At 34.7% G+C, this 15,935-nt stretch overlaps 1 protein-coding gene across 1 annotated transcript in view; it reads left to right on the forward strand.

The window, feature by feature from the left end:
* Positions 1-15,730, forward strand: part of LOC100733965 (flavin-containing monooxygenase 5-like) — a 30,063-nt gene extending 14,333 nt beyond the window's left edge. Inside the window, exons 5-11 of the mRNA XM_063254063.1 lie at positions 310-498; positions 960-1,122; positions 2,419-2,561; positions 3,706-3,905; positions 5,752-6,101; positions 8,378-8,450; positions 13,135-15,730. Coding sequence (XP_063110133.1) covers positions 310-498; positions 960-1,122; positions 2,419-2,561; positions 3,706-3,905; positions 5,752-6,101; positions 8,378-8,450; positions 13,135-13,498 — 1,482 coding nt within the window. The 3' untranslated portion in view covers positions 13,499-15,730. The remainder of the gene's footprint in view (positions 1-309; positions 499-959; positions 1,123-2,418; positions 2,562-3,705; positions 3,906-5,751; positions 6,102-8,377; positions 8,451-13,134) is intronic.
* Positions 15,731-15,935: the final 205 nt, after the last annotated feature.

Consider the following 15,935-nt stretch of genomic DNA (forward strand, 5'->3'; position numbering starts at 1 on the left):
TCCCAATCTTCCCAGTCTTCTTTCTGTATCAATTTTGTTTGCTGTGATTTTGTTAGTTGTACTGTGTGTTAGTAAATGTAGCCATTATCTTGATGTGATGTAATTATTGGTAATGCTATAAACAGAATTGCTTGTCATCATAAGAAAGCAAATTCATTGTCTCACCCTTTTGAGCATTATGACATAAAACTGCCAAATGTGTTCTTATCAAAGAAAAATGAGCCCAACACCCCAGGTGTGATCAGGCCTAACACATTCTTCACTATGTTTCTGAATCCTGGAAGCAATAAGAAGTTTTTATCTCCTTAGGACTCATCAGAAAGTGGATGTCCTGGAATTTATAAGTCTCTGACCTGCAACACATCCAAAGAAATGACAGCCTTCAGCGACTACCCTTTTCCTGATCATTATCCCAACTACCTCCACAACTCCAAAATGATGGAATACCTCAGGATGTATGCCAGGCACTTTGGTCTGGTGCAACACATCCAGTTCCTCGTAAGGAATGAAATCTCTGACATTACTCCCAGATTGGTCCATGCAAAGTCTGCTCAACCTAGACCACACTGAGGCACGGCTTCAATTTGCAGTTTTCTACCACAATTCTGAAAGAATGATCATGCCTCATTGTCAATATCATTGAACAGTCCATTACGCTCTTCTTGACTCTCTCAGAAGAGCATTATCTAAGGCTATATTCCTAAAATACAGCTTTCAATTAACTTTATTAAATATAGAACATAGGTTATAGAAAAAAAGTAATGTAATAGCTTCTCCAAATTATCTTGAGATGGAGAAAGTAATGCCTTTAGGAATTTGTTGTGAATAAAAATATTAAACAATCAGGAGGTACAAATACAAAAGTACCGTCTACTTTACATAACAGAACTCTAGGGGGAAAAATGAAGTCTGAGAACAATGCTCTTAGAACTGAAGCTGCCTTTTCCCTTACTTTCCAGTCCAAGGTGTGCAGTGTGAGGAAGCGCCTTGATTTTTCAACCTCTGGCCAGTGGGATGTTGTAGTAGAAACTAATGGGAAACAGAAATCTCACATCTTCGATGGGATCATGATCTGCAGTGGTCAATACACAGAAAAGTATCTGCCCTTACAGGATTTTTCAGGTATTTAGCTGATGAGTGTGAAAAAAAAAGCTGTGCATTCTAAGAACCTTAATGCCTGTGCAATATGAGGTATTTGAAGCGTGTGTTTACGTGGCAATGTGGGAATACAAAAGAGTGTGTGGTTGTCAGCTATGGTGCACCCCTGTAATACCGGCGAGAGAGAGTATCCCCACGAGTTCTTAAACTGGCCTTAGTCAGTCAGAACTATCAAGTGAGACTTTGTCTCAAAAAATAAAAAGAGGGGCCAGGGATTTAGCTCAATGGCCTAAGCGCCTGCCTAGCAAGCGCAAGGTTGTGAATTCGATCCCTGGTACCAAATAAATAAAAAATGTGGAATGATTTTAAAACACTTAGCGTAGATTTGATAGTAGAATTAACTCTGAAACTGGAAACTAGAAGTTTCTCAATAAACCAAGAACATAAAAGTAAAAAAGAACATCAATAGGAGGGAGTTTTTTTAAAAGTTTATCAAAGAGATAATAATGGAGTTGTTAAAGCAATCATGATAAGAATCAAAGAAGGGGAAAGAATCTGGGTACATTATGGGGGTTGGGGCACTCAATAAATAGAATACACCAATATAATCATAGAATTTGTGCCAAGATCACAAAATATTTTTGAATATGAACAACTTTTACTGCAAAATGCTTTAAAATACTAATAAGTTAGGCATGGAGTATTAAATGACTAATACTCAAGGATCACATTTTTCCATGAAGAAGCCAATAGTTGTATGTCGTCGTGTACACTTGAAATGTGAAATCCTAATATGCTGTCAGTGTAAAATACGTACCAGATTGGGCAATATAGTAAAATATATAAAACCTTTCTGCAGAGTAACCTCATAGACTACGTTGAGTTTAATAAAATATATCACTAAAATTAAATCATACATATCATTTTCATATCATTACTATAAAAGTTGTTTCATATATGATTTGCATTCAATTTCGTATTTGATTTGCATTCATGTCCTATGGTGTATTGCTGAGAATCTTTAAACACTTGTGTATTCCTCCACAGAACCACAAAAAGTAAAGGCACTACCTCGTGTATAAGTAAAAATACAGAAAAATATAACAAGTTCCTAAACTCAAGAAATGCTAGGTTACTTTTATTTTGGATTACCCTTGTCACTAAATGTTTTGTTCCTCAGGTAATATAATTCTGTCATATTGACAACAACACATAAGGATGGTATTTAAATGCCATCCATTTCAAGCTTATAATAGAATTTTGCCAAGTGGCCTTTCCCATTTGTGTTTGTGATGTGGGGATTCAATCCTTTGATTACAGGGATCCAGAAATTCAGAGGCAGATATCTCCACAGTTGGGAGTACAAGAAGCCAGATGAGTTTGTGGGAAAAAGAGTGGTCGTGATTGGCATTGGGAATTCGGGAGCAGATGTGGCTGGTGAAATCAGTCGTGTTGCTGAACAGGTTTGTCACTGTATATTGATCTGCACTTCGGTATAAGTTTGACTCTTACAGTATGGCCCTGCGAGTCTAGAATTCTGCTCTTGCTTAGTGATGATATACCAAATTTGCCTGCTACCTCAGTAACACACTGGTGTACGTTTTCTTCTACATAATAATACATTAGAGTCATAAAATAAATCAATCAAACTAGAGTTAGGTGTGATTATATATGTGTAGTTATACCAGTGAGGTAGAAATTTTCAATCTGAAATTAACTTTACAAAAAAACAGCAAAGCTTTCATAGGGAAAATAAAGTTTAAACAAAAAATACATACGCATGGACAGAAATGTCACCCTGATTTATGAAGTACTGGGAATGGAGCAGAATCTTATCAAGAGTAAGAAAAGAGGAGCTACCTTTCTCTGCACAGAATACCATGGCCCCTTAAAGGTTATGGAGCAATGACTTCATAATTCAAGGTTAATTTTTTGTTTTGATTTAGGATTTCCAAAAAACAAACAAAAGGATTTCCCATACTTAAAGTTTTCTGTGTGAGAACTCCCTGCCCAAGTCAGGCTCTCTGAACTGTACACACTGCTATGAGTCATGGATCTCTGCAATTAATGATCTCTGAAGCTCATATTTTCATTAAAATTCTGAAGGTTTTTTATGTTGGTTAAATGATTAAAAACAGAGAGTAAAATAAATTCAAACTATATATCCTGTTTTTCATGCATTTTATATTTTATACTGTGGGATTTTCCAAATGCAATAAGAGAAAAATCCATGTGACTTTTCTCATTTTATTTGTATTGTTATCCCAGACTTTGTATTCAGATGTGTCTCCCCTCCTACTGCAGTATGGAATGATAAAGCTTAGGGAGAGCAGGGATGCTAACTTCTCATTCCCAACACAACTGATTTGTGTTAACATTTCTTTTCAAAACTGGGATGTAGGAGATTCCAGGCATCCAGGGGAGCTCGAGGAAACATTACAGTGGGAATAGTTCTGTGACAAACAGCAGTTGGATTGGAAGGACTTGAAGTAACCCGATCTTTTACAGAGTGAGAAAGCAGAAAGGGCAGCAGAAAAAATAAGAAAGTGGTAACCGAGATTGGGATGATCCTGTTACTGTCCCTGGGCAGCCACTCTTCTCTTGCAGGTTTTCCTTAGCACAAGACAAGGTTCGTGGATATGGAACCGAGTTTGGGATAATGGGAATCCCATAGATGTCACACTTTTCACTCATTACAACAGCACAGTCCAGAAATTCTGTCCCACATTCCTGATCAACAGATGGATGGAGAATAAATTAAATGCAAAGTTTAATCATGCTAATTATGGACTGCAGCCCAAACACAGGTAAAATCTAGGATTTAATATATACTTTCAAGCTAGTAGACAGTAGAAACTAAAAGCTGGAATGTGCCATAAGAAATAAAAGCATTGGGCTGGGAATATAGCTCAGCAGCACAGTGCCTGCCTGGCAAGCACAAGATCCTGAGTTCAATTCCTGGTACAAAGAAAAAGAAAGGGGAATGCAGGCATCAATCTAATTCTTGGTGGAATTTTTTTCAATGCTTAGGCTGTAACCAAGTTTAGAGGTGTACTATACTACTGAGCAATGTCTCTAGCTCTTGATGTAATTTATTTTGAAGGAGGATATTCAAGTAACACTTGGTAATTCCACTAAGATATAAGAAAAAGATGGAGGGGGGGGATGAAAAGAGGAATAAACTGCTAAATACTTTACTCATTTGAGACTCAAACCATCTCAGTAAGTCATGATGCTACCTCTCAGTTTTATCTGTCAATTGCATTCTACACTATGATTCCACAGTTACCTCCAAACCTACTGTCAACCAGGACATTTTCAATATCTGCATGTGTAACTATTCCAGCATTCTAACCTCTTCCTCTTCTCTGGTCTCCTACCCTACTCCATCTGTACCATCCACACTCACAGCTGTACCCAGAACTCAGGGCTCATTCTGTAACTGCAAATCAAATTATTTTCTCATGTCTCACCCCACTCAAATCCAGTCAGTTCCCTAACCTTACCTAGTGCTTTTGTCCCATATCTCCCATTTTGGGTTCTCTCAACCGTGTCCACTCTTATTTTCTTTCTTGGTCCTTTTCCTCTACCTGATATTTAAAACCATTATAGTATTTATACATTTATTCTCGGTGATTTCCTATTTTGCCTTAGAGAGCCTCCTGTATTAAAGATATTAAATTTGCTCCAAAATAATAAATCCTTGAATTAATACACAATCAGTAACAAGAGAAAAATTAGTCTTATAAAGTACTTCAAGGACACATCCATAACTTCATGACTAACTTAGGTAACATGGGTGACTTCAGTTTCTATCATGTGGAAAAACTATTTAGAATTTGGAATACATATTTATTAAGATACATAGACCTGGGAATACCACATTCTACTGTTAAGTCATAGTTCAAGCTCTCTGTTGTAGTTGTTAGAGATCTGAATGTCACTGAACACAAATTTTCCCACTGAGAAGCAAATTGAAAATCATGCAGTTGTACCATGGAGGCCCTTGAAAAATATCAAGGACTAATTAATGTCAATCTTTACATGATAACAAGAATAAAGGAATATTCTAATAGTGAAAATATTATTATCTAAAAATATTTAGTATGTCACAACCTGACTAGCACAATGTAATTATGTATTTATACATAAAAATATGACTGACTAAAAATATTTTAATGTGTATTGTCACCTGATTGTCATGGTTGATCTGTTATGTCATCATTATAGTTCCTATATCATCATTATTATCCCTGTGTCCTAAATAGCTTTATTATCACTGGATATATAAGTATGTGTAAAGATATCCCCATAGCTATATGACTGTTATTATAGGTCTTGTGTCTTATACAGTTATTATGTCATTAATATAACCTATACCATTATAGTTCTTGCAGTACAGGAAACTGAGGCTAAAGTACTTCATGATTTATCCCAGGCACCATAGCTGTTGAGCAGCAGGCTAGTATAGCTATCCAGTTCTGTTTCTCAAAATGAAATTTTTAACCAATAAACTATATGAACTTCCTAGGATTACCAAAAAGAGTATTGAAATTATTGAAATACTATGATTGTTTCCTGAAGCTTTATCTACCATAAGTTCTTTGTGCAGAAAATACATACTCAGTTCATGTTACATTCCCTATCACGCAGGTTTCTCAGCTATCAGGCCACCATGAGTGATGATCTAGCGAATCACATAATTACTGGAAGGGTGGTGGTAAAACCAAACGTGAAGGAGTTCACCATCACATCTGTGATCTTTGACGATGGTACTGAAGAGAGCATAGATGCTGTTGTCTTTGCCACAGGCTACACATTCTCTCTCCCTTTCTTGGAGGATGACTCGGGAATCTTGGACAGCCAGCGCTCCATGTTTAAATTTGTCTTCCCCCCTCAGCTAGAGAAGCCAACACTGGCTTTCATTGGATTAGTCCAGCCAGTGGGAGCCATTATTCCCATATCAGAACTGCAAAGCCGATGGGTTGTTAGTATATTCAAAGGTATGTACTGGTCTTCTCCATAATCAGAGTATACTCCTAATTATGTACTGAGATTATAAGAAAAGTTAGAAGTGTTCTGATCAACTTATGTCCTTCTTTGTTCTTTCATGATACCCAAAATTTCACCAGTAGAATTAGATTGCTTTTGAACTATCTTAAATTTTGATTTATAGATTCTAAAAGAATTCTTCTAAAATGAAAGCAGCCAAGAAATAAAGCAGAAAACACATGAAATTGTAATCAAGTTAGATTTGCATATTGGGTACTTGTACTTTTTCAAGCAAGCTAATAGAAGGTAAAGCTTTATGAAAATAGAAACTGGCCAAAGTAGTAAAAAGAATCTATCTATGAATATATTTTTAAAAGGTGGTGAAACTATATACTTTACTAATGACCTCCAACTTATGTGGTTCATATTCTTGACTTATTTTCCAAATTCTCACTCAAATTGATGCATCTGAGCAAAACAAAATTGATACCAGAAGAACTCAAGTTTGACAGAGTTGTACCATAGCTTCTGGGAAGCAAAGTAAACTAATTGAATCACATAGAACTCTCTTTTACATTTCAAAGTGACTTTGATCACATTCTCCATGCTTAATGAATGAGGAGTCAGCATCCTCTCTTGTCGGGATAATTCTTTCCTGATGGGTCTGAATGTAAGGCTGCTCTCACTAAATTTTCTGCCATCTGAGACATAAAATTACCAATTAAGCAAGTCAGGAAATCATAAAATGCACTAATTTTCACTAGACTTAGAAGAGACTATGTAGTGGCTTATGCAGTTCTCTGTTCTTTATCATTTATTTTCTGAAATCACATGTCAGTTCTCTCACTATTTTCATTTTAGGTAATAACTTATTTGATTCTTATTTCAAAATCTCTTCAGCGTGGCTCTACTTTGATATTCTGGCATCCATAAATATTTCTTCCTTCTCTTTCTTCTTGCAAATGAATTGATTGCTACAAATATGGTCACAAACAAATGACATGAGTAGCATGTTGAAAGATGACACCTGCTTGCCATAGAGATGATCATAAAAAAGAGTGACCAATCACTTCTCATGCATATTTTCAGTTCTCTACTCATATCTAATTACGTTTTAAAATGAGACTTTTAAAATATATACTTCCTATAATATACACATAGAAAAGTGCACATATAATGAATGCATAGCTTGCTGGATTATTGCAACTTGAACACGTACACTTCCATTCAGCTATCACTTAGATTTAGAAAAGAAGACATGCTCATCACTTATAAGCTCCCCTTGTGTTCTTTTCCTGCCTTACTCTCCTCACCAATACCAAAGGTAACAGTTATGGCTATTCTAATTGGGAAAATTAGTTTAAGGGTTTTTTTCTTTTATACTCGCATGAAATCAAAGAATACAAACTCCATTGTGTTTGGTATATATATAATTTGGCACTTATATTTCTATAGAAATTAAAATTACAAATATTAAATATAATGAAACATTAACCATAAACAGAATAAAATTTAAAATTTGCAGCATTAGAGGTGGAAACTATTAGGTTAAATGAAGACACAGACATGACATGACATGACATGACATGACATGACATGACATGAAGACAATGAATTGTTTATCTCACATGGAATCTAAAAGCTGACCTTTTAGGAGTTGAGACTAGTATAGTAATTACCAGAGACTGGCAAAACTAGGGGTAAAATGGGGAGAGATTTGCCAATCAGTGAAATGTTACAGGCAGATTGGAAGATAAACAAGATAAGTTCTCATGTCCCATGGCACATCAAGGTGAATATAGGTAACAATAATACATTGTATACTTCAAAATAGAATCATCAAAAGAAAATCTTGAGTATATTTAATATTAAAAATGAGTTATAAACAGTTAAGGACATATGTGTGTTAATTATTCAAGTTGCCCTAATTACCTGTGTTGATTATTATTCCCCTATATATACATGAATCAGAATCTCACAGTGTATCATATAACCATGCACTAATATTATATGTCCACCAAAAAGACATTGTGGGTGATTCTTAATGGTCAAGAACTTCAACTATGGATTTAAACTGAGAAACAACTCAAAAACCCACTCCTTGTGATACAAAGCTGACACCTTTCCCTATAACCTGAGAATGATGTTTCCCTGAGATTCTTTAGTACAGGGCTCCGATTATAAGGTTCATAAACCTGTTATAATTATTCTTTTGCAAAATCATTCTTTTCATTTACTTGTCTACCTTAGGCTTTCTGACAGTCATTAAATGTCTATCTCTTCCTAGGATTGAAAAAATTACCCTCAGAGCGTGACATGATGGCTGACATCACAAGAAAGAGAAAGGAACTGGCAAAAATGTAAGACATCTAATTGCTAAAGAAAGCTCAATCTAGACGGAACTTTTGATATTTTTCATTTTGGTAGACTGAACCTACCTGAGATGTGATAATTTGAGGGGGTGGAGTATGAGGGATTGAACTCATGACCTTGCACTTGCCAGGCAGGTGCTTTGCCACTGAGCTAAATCCCAGCCCCTGAGATGTGATCATTTTAGTACAATGACATCATGGTGAACAATGCACATATGGGACATGTGTAAAAATTGCCTGGCTGTGGAACATAAATCTCCCTCCCTCTGAACAGCCACATGTTGCCCCGTCTCCCACAAGGAACAATCGACAAAGTGAGTCCGACCAGGATACAGGAGAAACATTTCTTGTCAAAACTGAAGTCAAGGGGCTGGGGATTTAGCTCAGCGGCATAAGCGCCTGCCTTGCAAGCAGGCATTCATGAGTTCGATCCCTTGTACCCATAAAAACGAAAAAGACAAGAAGAAAATTTTTTTAAAAATTGAAGTCAAGCACACTAATGAAACAGTACCTTCAGAATCTAAACAAGAGTCATACATTATAATTTTTAAATTTATAATCAAGTAAAGAGTACCTTAAGAAAATACACATTTATTTCAGTTTATTAAATACTACTCTGTGAGCTTTCCAATAAACTTAATATTTAAGATCATCCTTAGGGGAAATTTGGAAAAACTGATGAGAAACTTTATTAGAATATTATAACTAATTCAGCAATACAAACTGTGAAACTAGATGTGATATGTAAATAGCTTTTATGATTTCCAAGATTTTATGTCTCTACTTAGGTTTACTCTTAGTTTCTATTTCTGTTGCTAAGATAAACAAGCTTCCCTTTGTACTTTCTAACTAATTGTGTCTGGTTTTTAGAAAAAATTATTGCTTTATGCACATTTATTTTGTAATGAGACTTTTGTATTATCTTTTGCTGCTTATAACTAATTTTTATTATTTCAGACTTTCTGATAATTTAAAATCATAATTTTAATTTTTTTATATTTATGTCTTTTTTCTGGTATGACTGCCTTGGCTATTAGAGTACAATCATAAATAATAGAGAACATGAATATTCTGTGTTTTTCTAATTTAAAATCACAGCTCATTTTTCATCTTTTACTCTGACAATGTACACTGATATTGAGACAATGACCTCCGAGTTCCTCTGTACGTAGAGAAATGGATGGCAAATGCCATCCAGTGCAGTTTGACAATACCCTAAAATGACATACATTTCATTATTGATGTGTTGAAGCCATGAATTCGAATAATACATTTCCTAATGATAAACATTTATTACGTTTCAGGAGTAAAAACTCTTTGATTATTGTGTCGGATTATTTTTAAAACACTTGCTAATTCCATGCTGTAGAATTGTATTACAGATTTTGCAACTATATCCATAAATATGTAACTTTTTTCTTCTTTGTCCCCTTTTATTTTATTTTTGCATATTATGGTATCAAGCATATACAAGCCTTATACAAAGAAAGGGAAATGTTCAGTGTTTTTTAATACTCAAAACAACTTACATTACTTAAGTAACAGTTCATGTTTCTTAAAAATTTGAAATAATCAATATAAATATTAGAGCCCAATATTTATTTTAGAAATAATTCAAACCGTGCTTTTCTTTGTGTCCAGCATTATTGGTTTAGTTGCAATCTTACATTCATCCTTATGTCAAGTATAAAGATATATTTTATTAAAACTTAACATTTTCTTCTAATCTTGTGAATTTTTAGGCATGTACAATATTTTCTCATTTTGAGCTTTCAGATATCTCTATCATATCCTTTTCTGACTTATTTTGTGTGTATAGATTTTATGTTTTTTCTCTTTTTTAACATCTTTGAGTGGATATTTATTAATAACCTGTACTGGATGATTAAGAGCAACTATAGAAGCAAAATTGGAAACGTCACAGAAACTAAGCACATGCTTGATGATTAAACAAAATTTGAACTATTGATATCATCTGAACAACAGTCTATAGCTACAATGCATTTTTGAAATGAACGAAGAGGAATCAATTTTTAAAACCCTGAATGACCATTTTCATTTCTACAAGCAGGTAGACTAAAATGTCCTGACCCATCTGCTCTCTGAAAGCAATGAGAAGTGTTGAACAATGTGGGGTTTTTTTTATTAATCTTTTGAAATCTTCTGTGATCTGGGAGACAAATTCAAGCCAGTGATAGAAATACAGAGGGCTAGAAAAGTACTAGAGTCAATATTTCCCTTGATGGTAGGACTGAAAAAACCACATTTTGTATGTTGTAAAACACAACAACTAGCAAAAAGAAGTAAGAAGGCAATTAAAAATGTACAATAAAAATGGTTACCCATGTGGAAATAAGTGAGAGGGAGGACAAGCATATGAGACAAGGAACCATCAAGATGTTCTTTCCATCAGACAGGAACAGACATGGATATTTATCGCATTGTTACGTATCATATCATACAAAAGTATATGTGTCTTATAGAACTGTAATCCTAGCATTTTCAGAAGCTGAGGTAGGAGAGTCACAATCTTGAGCCCAGCCTTGGCAATTTAGCAAGACTTTGTCCCACAATAAAAAAATAAAAATACTTACATGTTGATTTGAAGATGGCAAATACTAAATTCTCAGCAGCGTGGCACTGTCCACAGAGTGAAATCCAGAGAACAACTGGACAAGTATGTTGCAGACAACTTTATATCATTTAATCAATATAATGACCCTATAGGTGAGTGTGATCTAGTGCTATTGTAGTAGGTAGGAGATTCAAAAAAGAACCCCAGGTCACAGGGCTGCAAAATGCACAGGAAGTACATGACAGCATTAACTGCACAGCGCTAAAGAAAATGTTGTGGATGGGGCTGGGGATTTAGCTCAGTGGCATCAGCACCTGCCTTGCAAGCAGGTGGTCACAAGTTCGATCCCCGGTACCAATAAAAAGATTTTTTAAAAAAAAGAAAATGTTGTGGTACTTCGCTTTCTCTAGGTTCCGTAAAAACTATTTAACTGTACTATACAGATTGCAATATGTTTTCTTAGTTTAAAAAAATCTGGATCCATTGATATAGTGATAACCTCTAATCACAGACCCAGAAGCAAAAATCTTCCAAAAAGGAAAAACTGGGACAGCCGAGTAATAGAGTGAAAGAACAAGACAGACCTCTTAGGTTAACCCAGAAATATGCTTTCTCTCTTTTTACTTAGTGAAGGCTTGAAGAGATATGACTATTTCGTTGTTTATTTTAAACTTTCAGATAACCACCTTAATACTTATTTGTCAATTTGTCTTTTTCCTGATTTCATGTGTTTCGTACTTAACCATAATTAATGCTTTATAACCACTTTTTTACTCTTATTTTATGTTTCTTTCCAGCTTCTTCTTCTTTTTTTATTTTTAAACTTTTACTTATTCACATTTTAGGATTTTTTTCTTCGATAATAACTAATCTCGCAACATTTTTATAGATTTTGATCATTTGGTTTTTTGTTATTTGACTTGGTATGACTTGTTGTTGTTGTTGTTACTGTTGTTATGGTTGCTTTTGTGGTGGTTGTTGTTGCTTGAAACAAGGTCTTACTATGCTTCCATGACTGATTCTGAACTGATAAACTCAAGTAATCCATCTGCCTCATCCTCAAAGGCCCTCTTGAGACAAAAGGCTCACACCATTACATCTGGTTTGATATTTTTAAAGTGGTCTATAATTAAAGTCTTGTTTTCAGGTCTTGTTTTCATTCACCCGAGGGGAATTTACTTCAGTGTCATTAAATGTCCAGGTTTGTGGAACAACTTATGGCAGTTTAAGAGTATTCAAAAGCACAGTTTTCTCTAGAATTAACACATGGAGAAAATATTTCACGTAGCTTTGAATCATAAATTTTAACACAGTGGAACATTCTTCTAGTAAATGCCTGTATTCCCCATTATGTAATTTACATAATGAAACTGGATCTTGTGTCTAGAAGGGGCATCAACATCCAAGACTTCAAACACTCATTCATTCATTCAACATATTCCATATACAAGTCAGTTGTATGGCTGCTTTAGGAATTTTATGGATGTTAAAGATTTCAGAGCTGTGTTTTGAGACTGTAGCATTCTGGGGAAGTTTGAGAAGTATGTTGACTCAGTTACTTTTCTCATTGCTGACAAAATACGCAACACCCAGAGTCAAAGAAGAAAAGTTTATTTCAAGTAATAGTTTGTAGAGATTTCAATCCATAGTCATCTGGCTCCAAGGCAAGGTGGAATAGCAGAGGGGCATCACAGGGGAGAAATAATCCATTGCAGGACAGGCAGCAGCAGCAAGAAGCCAGAGCAGCAAGCAACAGCAGCAAGCCCTGTTTGTCCTTTATCTTCCATCCAGTTAACCTACCTGGCAGGATAGCACTCACATCCAATTTAGGGCACCCTTAATCCCAGCATCACACACTTAATCTCAGCATCACATACCTAGGTCCAACTACCTCACAAAAACACCACCTATGACTGCATGAGGCTTTGGGGTGACGCAAATATCTACATATATACCATAACACATGTGTATATAGGATAATATGATAAGTAGAAGATAATTGATGTCCATAAACAGAATAAATTCCATTGCAAACTCAGTAGAAAACAGTGATTGAAATCTGGCATGGGGCTTTTAATATTTTCTTTCTTATTCCAGAGTTCTGGAAAGCCCAAGAGTTTCACGTCGAGTGCAATACATTGAGTACATGGATGAAATTGCATCTGAATTAGGTGTCAAGCCCAGTCTGTTCACTCTCCTCTTCTGGGATGCAAAATTGGCCAAGGAGATTTTCTATGGGCCCTGTACTTCATACCAGTACCGTCTACAGGGTCCTGGGAAATGGAGCGGGTCCCGGAAAGCCATCCTGACCCAGAGAGATCGGATCCTCAAACCCCTAAAGACGCGCATGCTAACAACCTCTGAGTCTCCTTCCTCTAGTCGGTTCTGGGTCAGGTGTATTTTTGCTGTCATTTGTCTCTCTGTTCCCATATTAGGCATCATGCAAATGACATGTAATTAAGCTCACATTGACATAGGTGTTTCTGCAAGTGGAGAAGAAAAGCTTGTTATTTGAATTGTATCAAAATGCAAACAATTGATTATATGGGGAAAGGTGTTGATTAGATTGACTAACTCATATATGGATGTTTAATGAAAACAAAATTAATAATGACTTTCCAAAATGCTTTATAAGGAATGAGGGTTGAAAATACATGGAGTGTTTTCACTGTATTCCAGAAGTAATTTGAAGTGTCTTAACAACATACAATAGAGGCAAGTAATCAAAAGTAGTATTTAATAAATAAATATACAAAGAAATTTAAGCCAGGTGTAAGTTTTTAAAAAGCATTTTATGGCCTCAAATTATCCCCAAACAGATATCATATTTCTTATAAAAGAAAAAATTTGAATCCAATTTAACTGATCAAACTTCTAATAGAAAGTCAATGTGAAATTTTATAACTCCTAATATGATATAATAAGTCCAATATTGCCTGTCAAGTAGTATTGTAAAAAATATTTTAACTTTAATGTAATTATGAAAGATAATTAGAAAAAAAGTGCAGATATCTTGTTTGCGTCCCCCAAAAATAGCATCATTAATAGAGCTAAAATAATGGTAGTGGTAATGGAAAATAAAAAATCATAATGACAAAATATAATGTTTCTAAGTATGGATAAGTGGTTTTTGAATGATCTAGTAAGTTTTAACATGCACTGTATATTAGATTATCTTGTTCAATTAATGATAATATCTGGTGTAATAAGGGTATTATAGTTATATAGAATTATTTTTAGAAGATGTATACAGAAGTAGAAGGAATAAAGTTTCACAATATCTAAAATTTATTTGCAAATGATTAAAGAAGAACAATGTGTCTAAGAGAGACAAAAGAGACATAATATTTTAACAACTGATGCTTCTGGGTTAAAAGTACATACTATTTTTCAGCTTTGTAGTAAATATAAGAATTTCAAAATAAAAATTTTAGGAAAAATACATTCTCTATAATGACTCATGTATGCTCTACCCTTCACCCACAATTTTGAGTTTGACTTTTGATCAAATAAATCAGAAAGGAAAATTTAAATAAGCAAAAGATAGGACTTGTGAGATTAAAAAAAGCAAATTGCTAAGGATAATTATAAATATGTTAAGTGTGGCAATAAAAGAAAGGCTTTTTCAGAGAATTCATATAAGAGAGGACATTATGCTCAGCAAAAATATTTTCCAAGACATATTTAGCTGAATTGCAATAGACTCTCAACCTGCAGTTTCCTATTTTTGCCCTTTCTGAAAAGTTTTCTGTATGAGTACTATATAAGTCAGCCTACCATCTTTATTCTATCATTTACCCAACTTACTAGCAGCCTCACAATTGCTGACCTGAATCTGCTAGTTTTTGAGAATTGCTGTTTATGAGTTGATTAGTGGCAACTTATTCAGGAGAAGCTTGTAACAGCTCACACACTGGTTAATGAACAAATGATGGCAGGACATCTAGAACTCTCTAACAGCCCTTGCAATGCTCCAACTTTCATAATAAAACATACAGGAAAATGGAGATTGTTACAAGATATGTGGGCCACTAATAAAATCAGGGAACCTAATTCAACCAGGATTACCCAGTTCCATATCTATTCCTTAGCATTTTTAGTTCATGGTGATTGATTTAAAAGACTGATTTTTTGCTGTTCCACTTCATCCTCAGCATAAGAAATGTTTTGCCTTTAGTTTATCTTCTATCAATCATCAGGACCCTATATTCTATTTCCAATGTTGTTGTCTGCCACAAGAAATGACAAATAGTCCAACTGTATGCCAAGTGTGTGGCTGCAGCTATTTTGTCAGTCTTTCAGGCTTATCCATCTATTTATTTTACTCATTAAATGGATGAAATACTACTGTCACATTAATCTTTATCCACTTTGCACCAAGTATAGAAAAAATAAAGTGCAGCCTTAAATGCATCTTAGGACTGGCCATACTTCTAGGTCTCCGTCAGAGAAAGAAACAAGGGTCAAGGCTGCTACAGAGCAGTCAAATTCCTTTCCAATATAGAATCCCATGTGACATGTGGCTGGATATTATTAACTCTTCTTTCTTCATAATTTAATTCATATCATTCATGTTATATCTTCATCCAAAATAAGTAATATTTTAACATTCAAATGTTATAGCAAAATAAATGCAATGTTTTGTATCTTACAATTGTTTTCAGTTGCCCTATCCTGTACATCATGAATAAAGTTTAAGCAAAATCACCTTGTACTCTTTCTTCATTCTCAGTACCCAAAAATGTAAGCCAAGGAAGCAGTCTAGAGACATATTTATGAAATCCTCAGGCTTATATGTCACAACCTCAGTCTTGGCTCATGCTACTAGTTTAGAACTTTAAGAGACTCAGCAGGGAGCCAGAATGTTTGTAAACTTTGTAAACATTCTCATCCTACGT

This window comes from Cavia porcellus, unplaced genomic scaffold (genome assembly GCF_034190915.1).
Source record: "Cavia porcellus strain 051 isolate PalLab524CR breed Dunkin Hartley unplaced genomic scaffold, mCavPor4.1 scaffold_7, whole genome shotgun sequence".
NCBI classification, from domain to species: domain Eukaryota; kingdom Metazoa; phylum Chordata; class Mammalia; order Rodentia; family Caviidae; genus Cavia; species Cavia porcellus.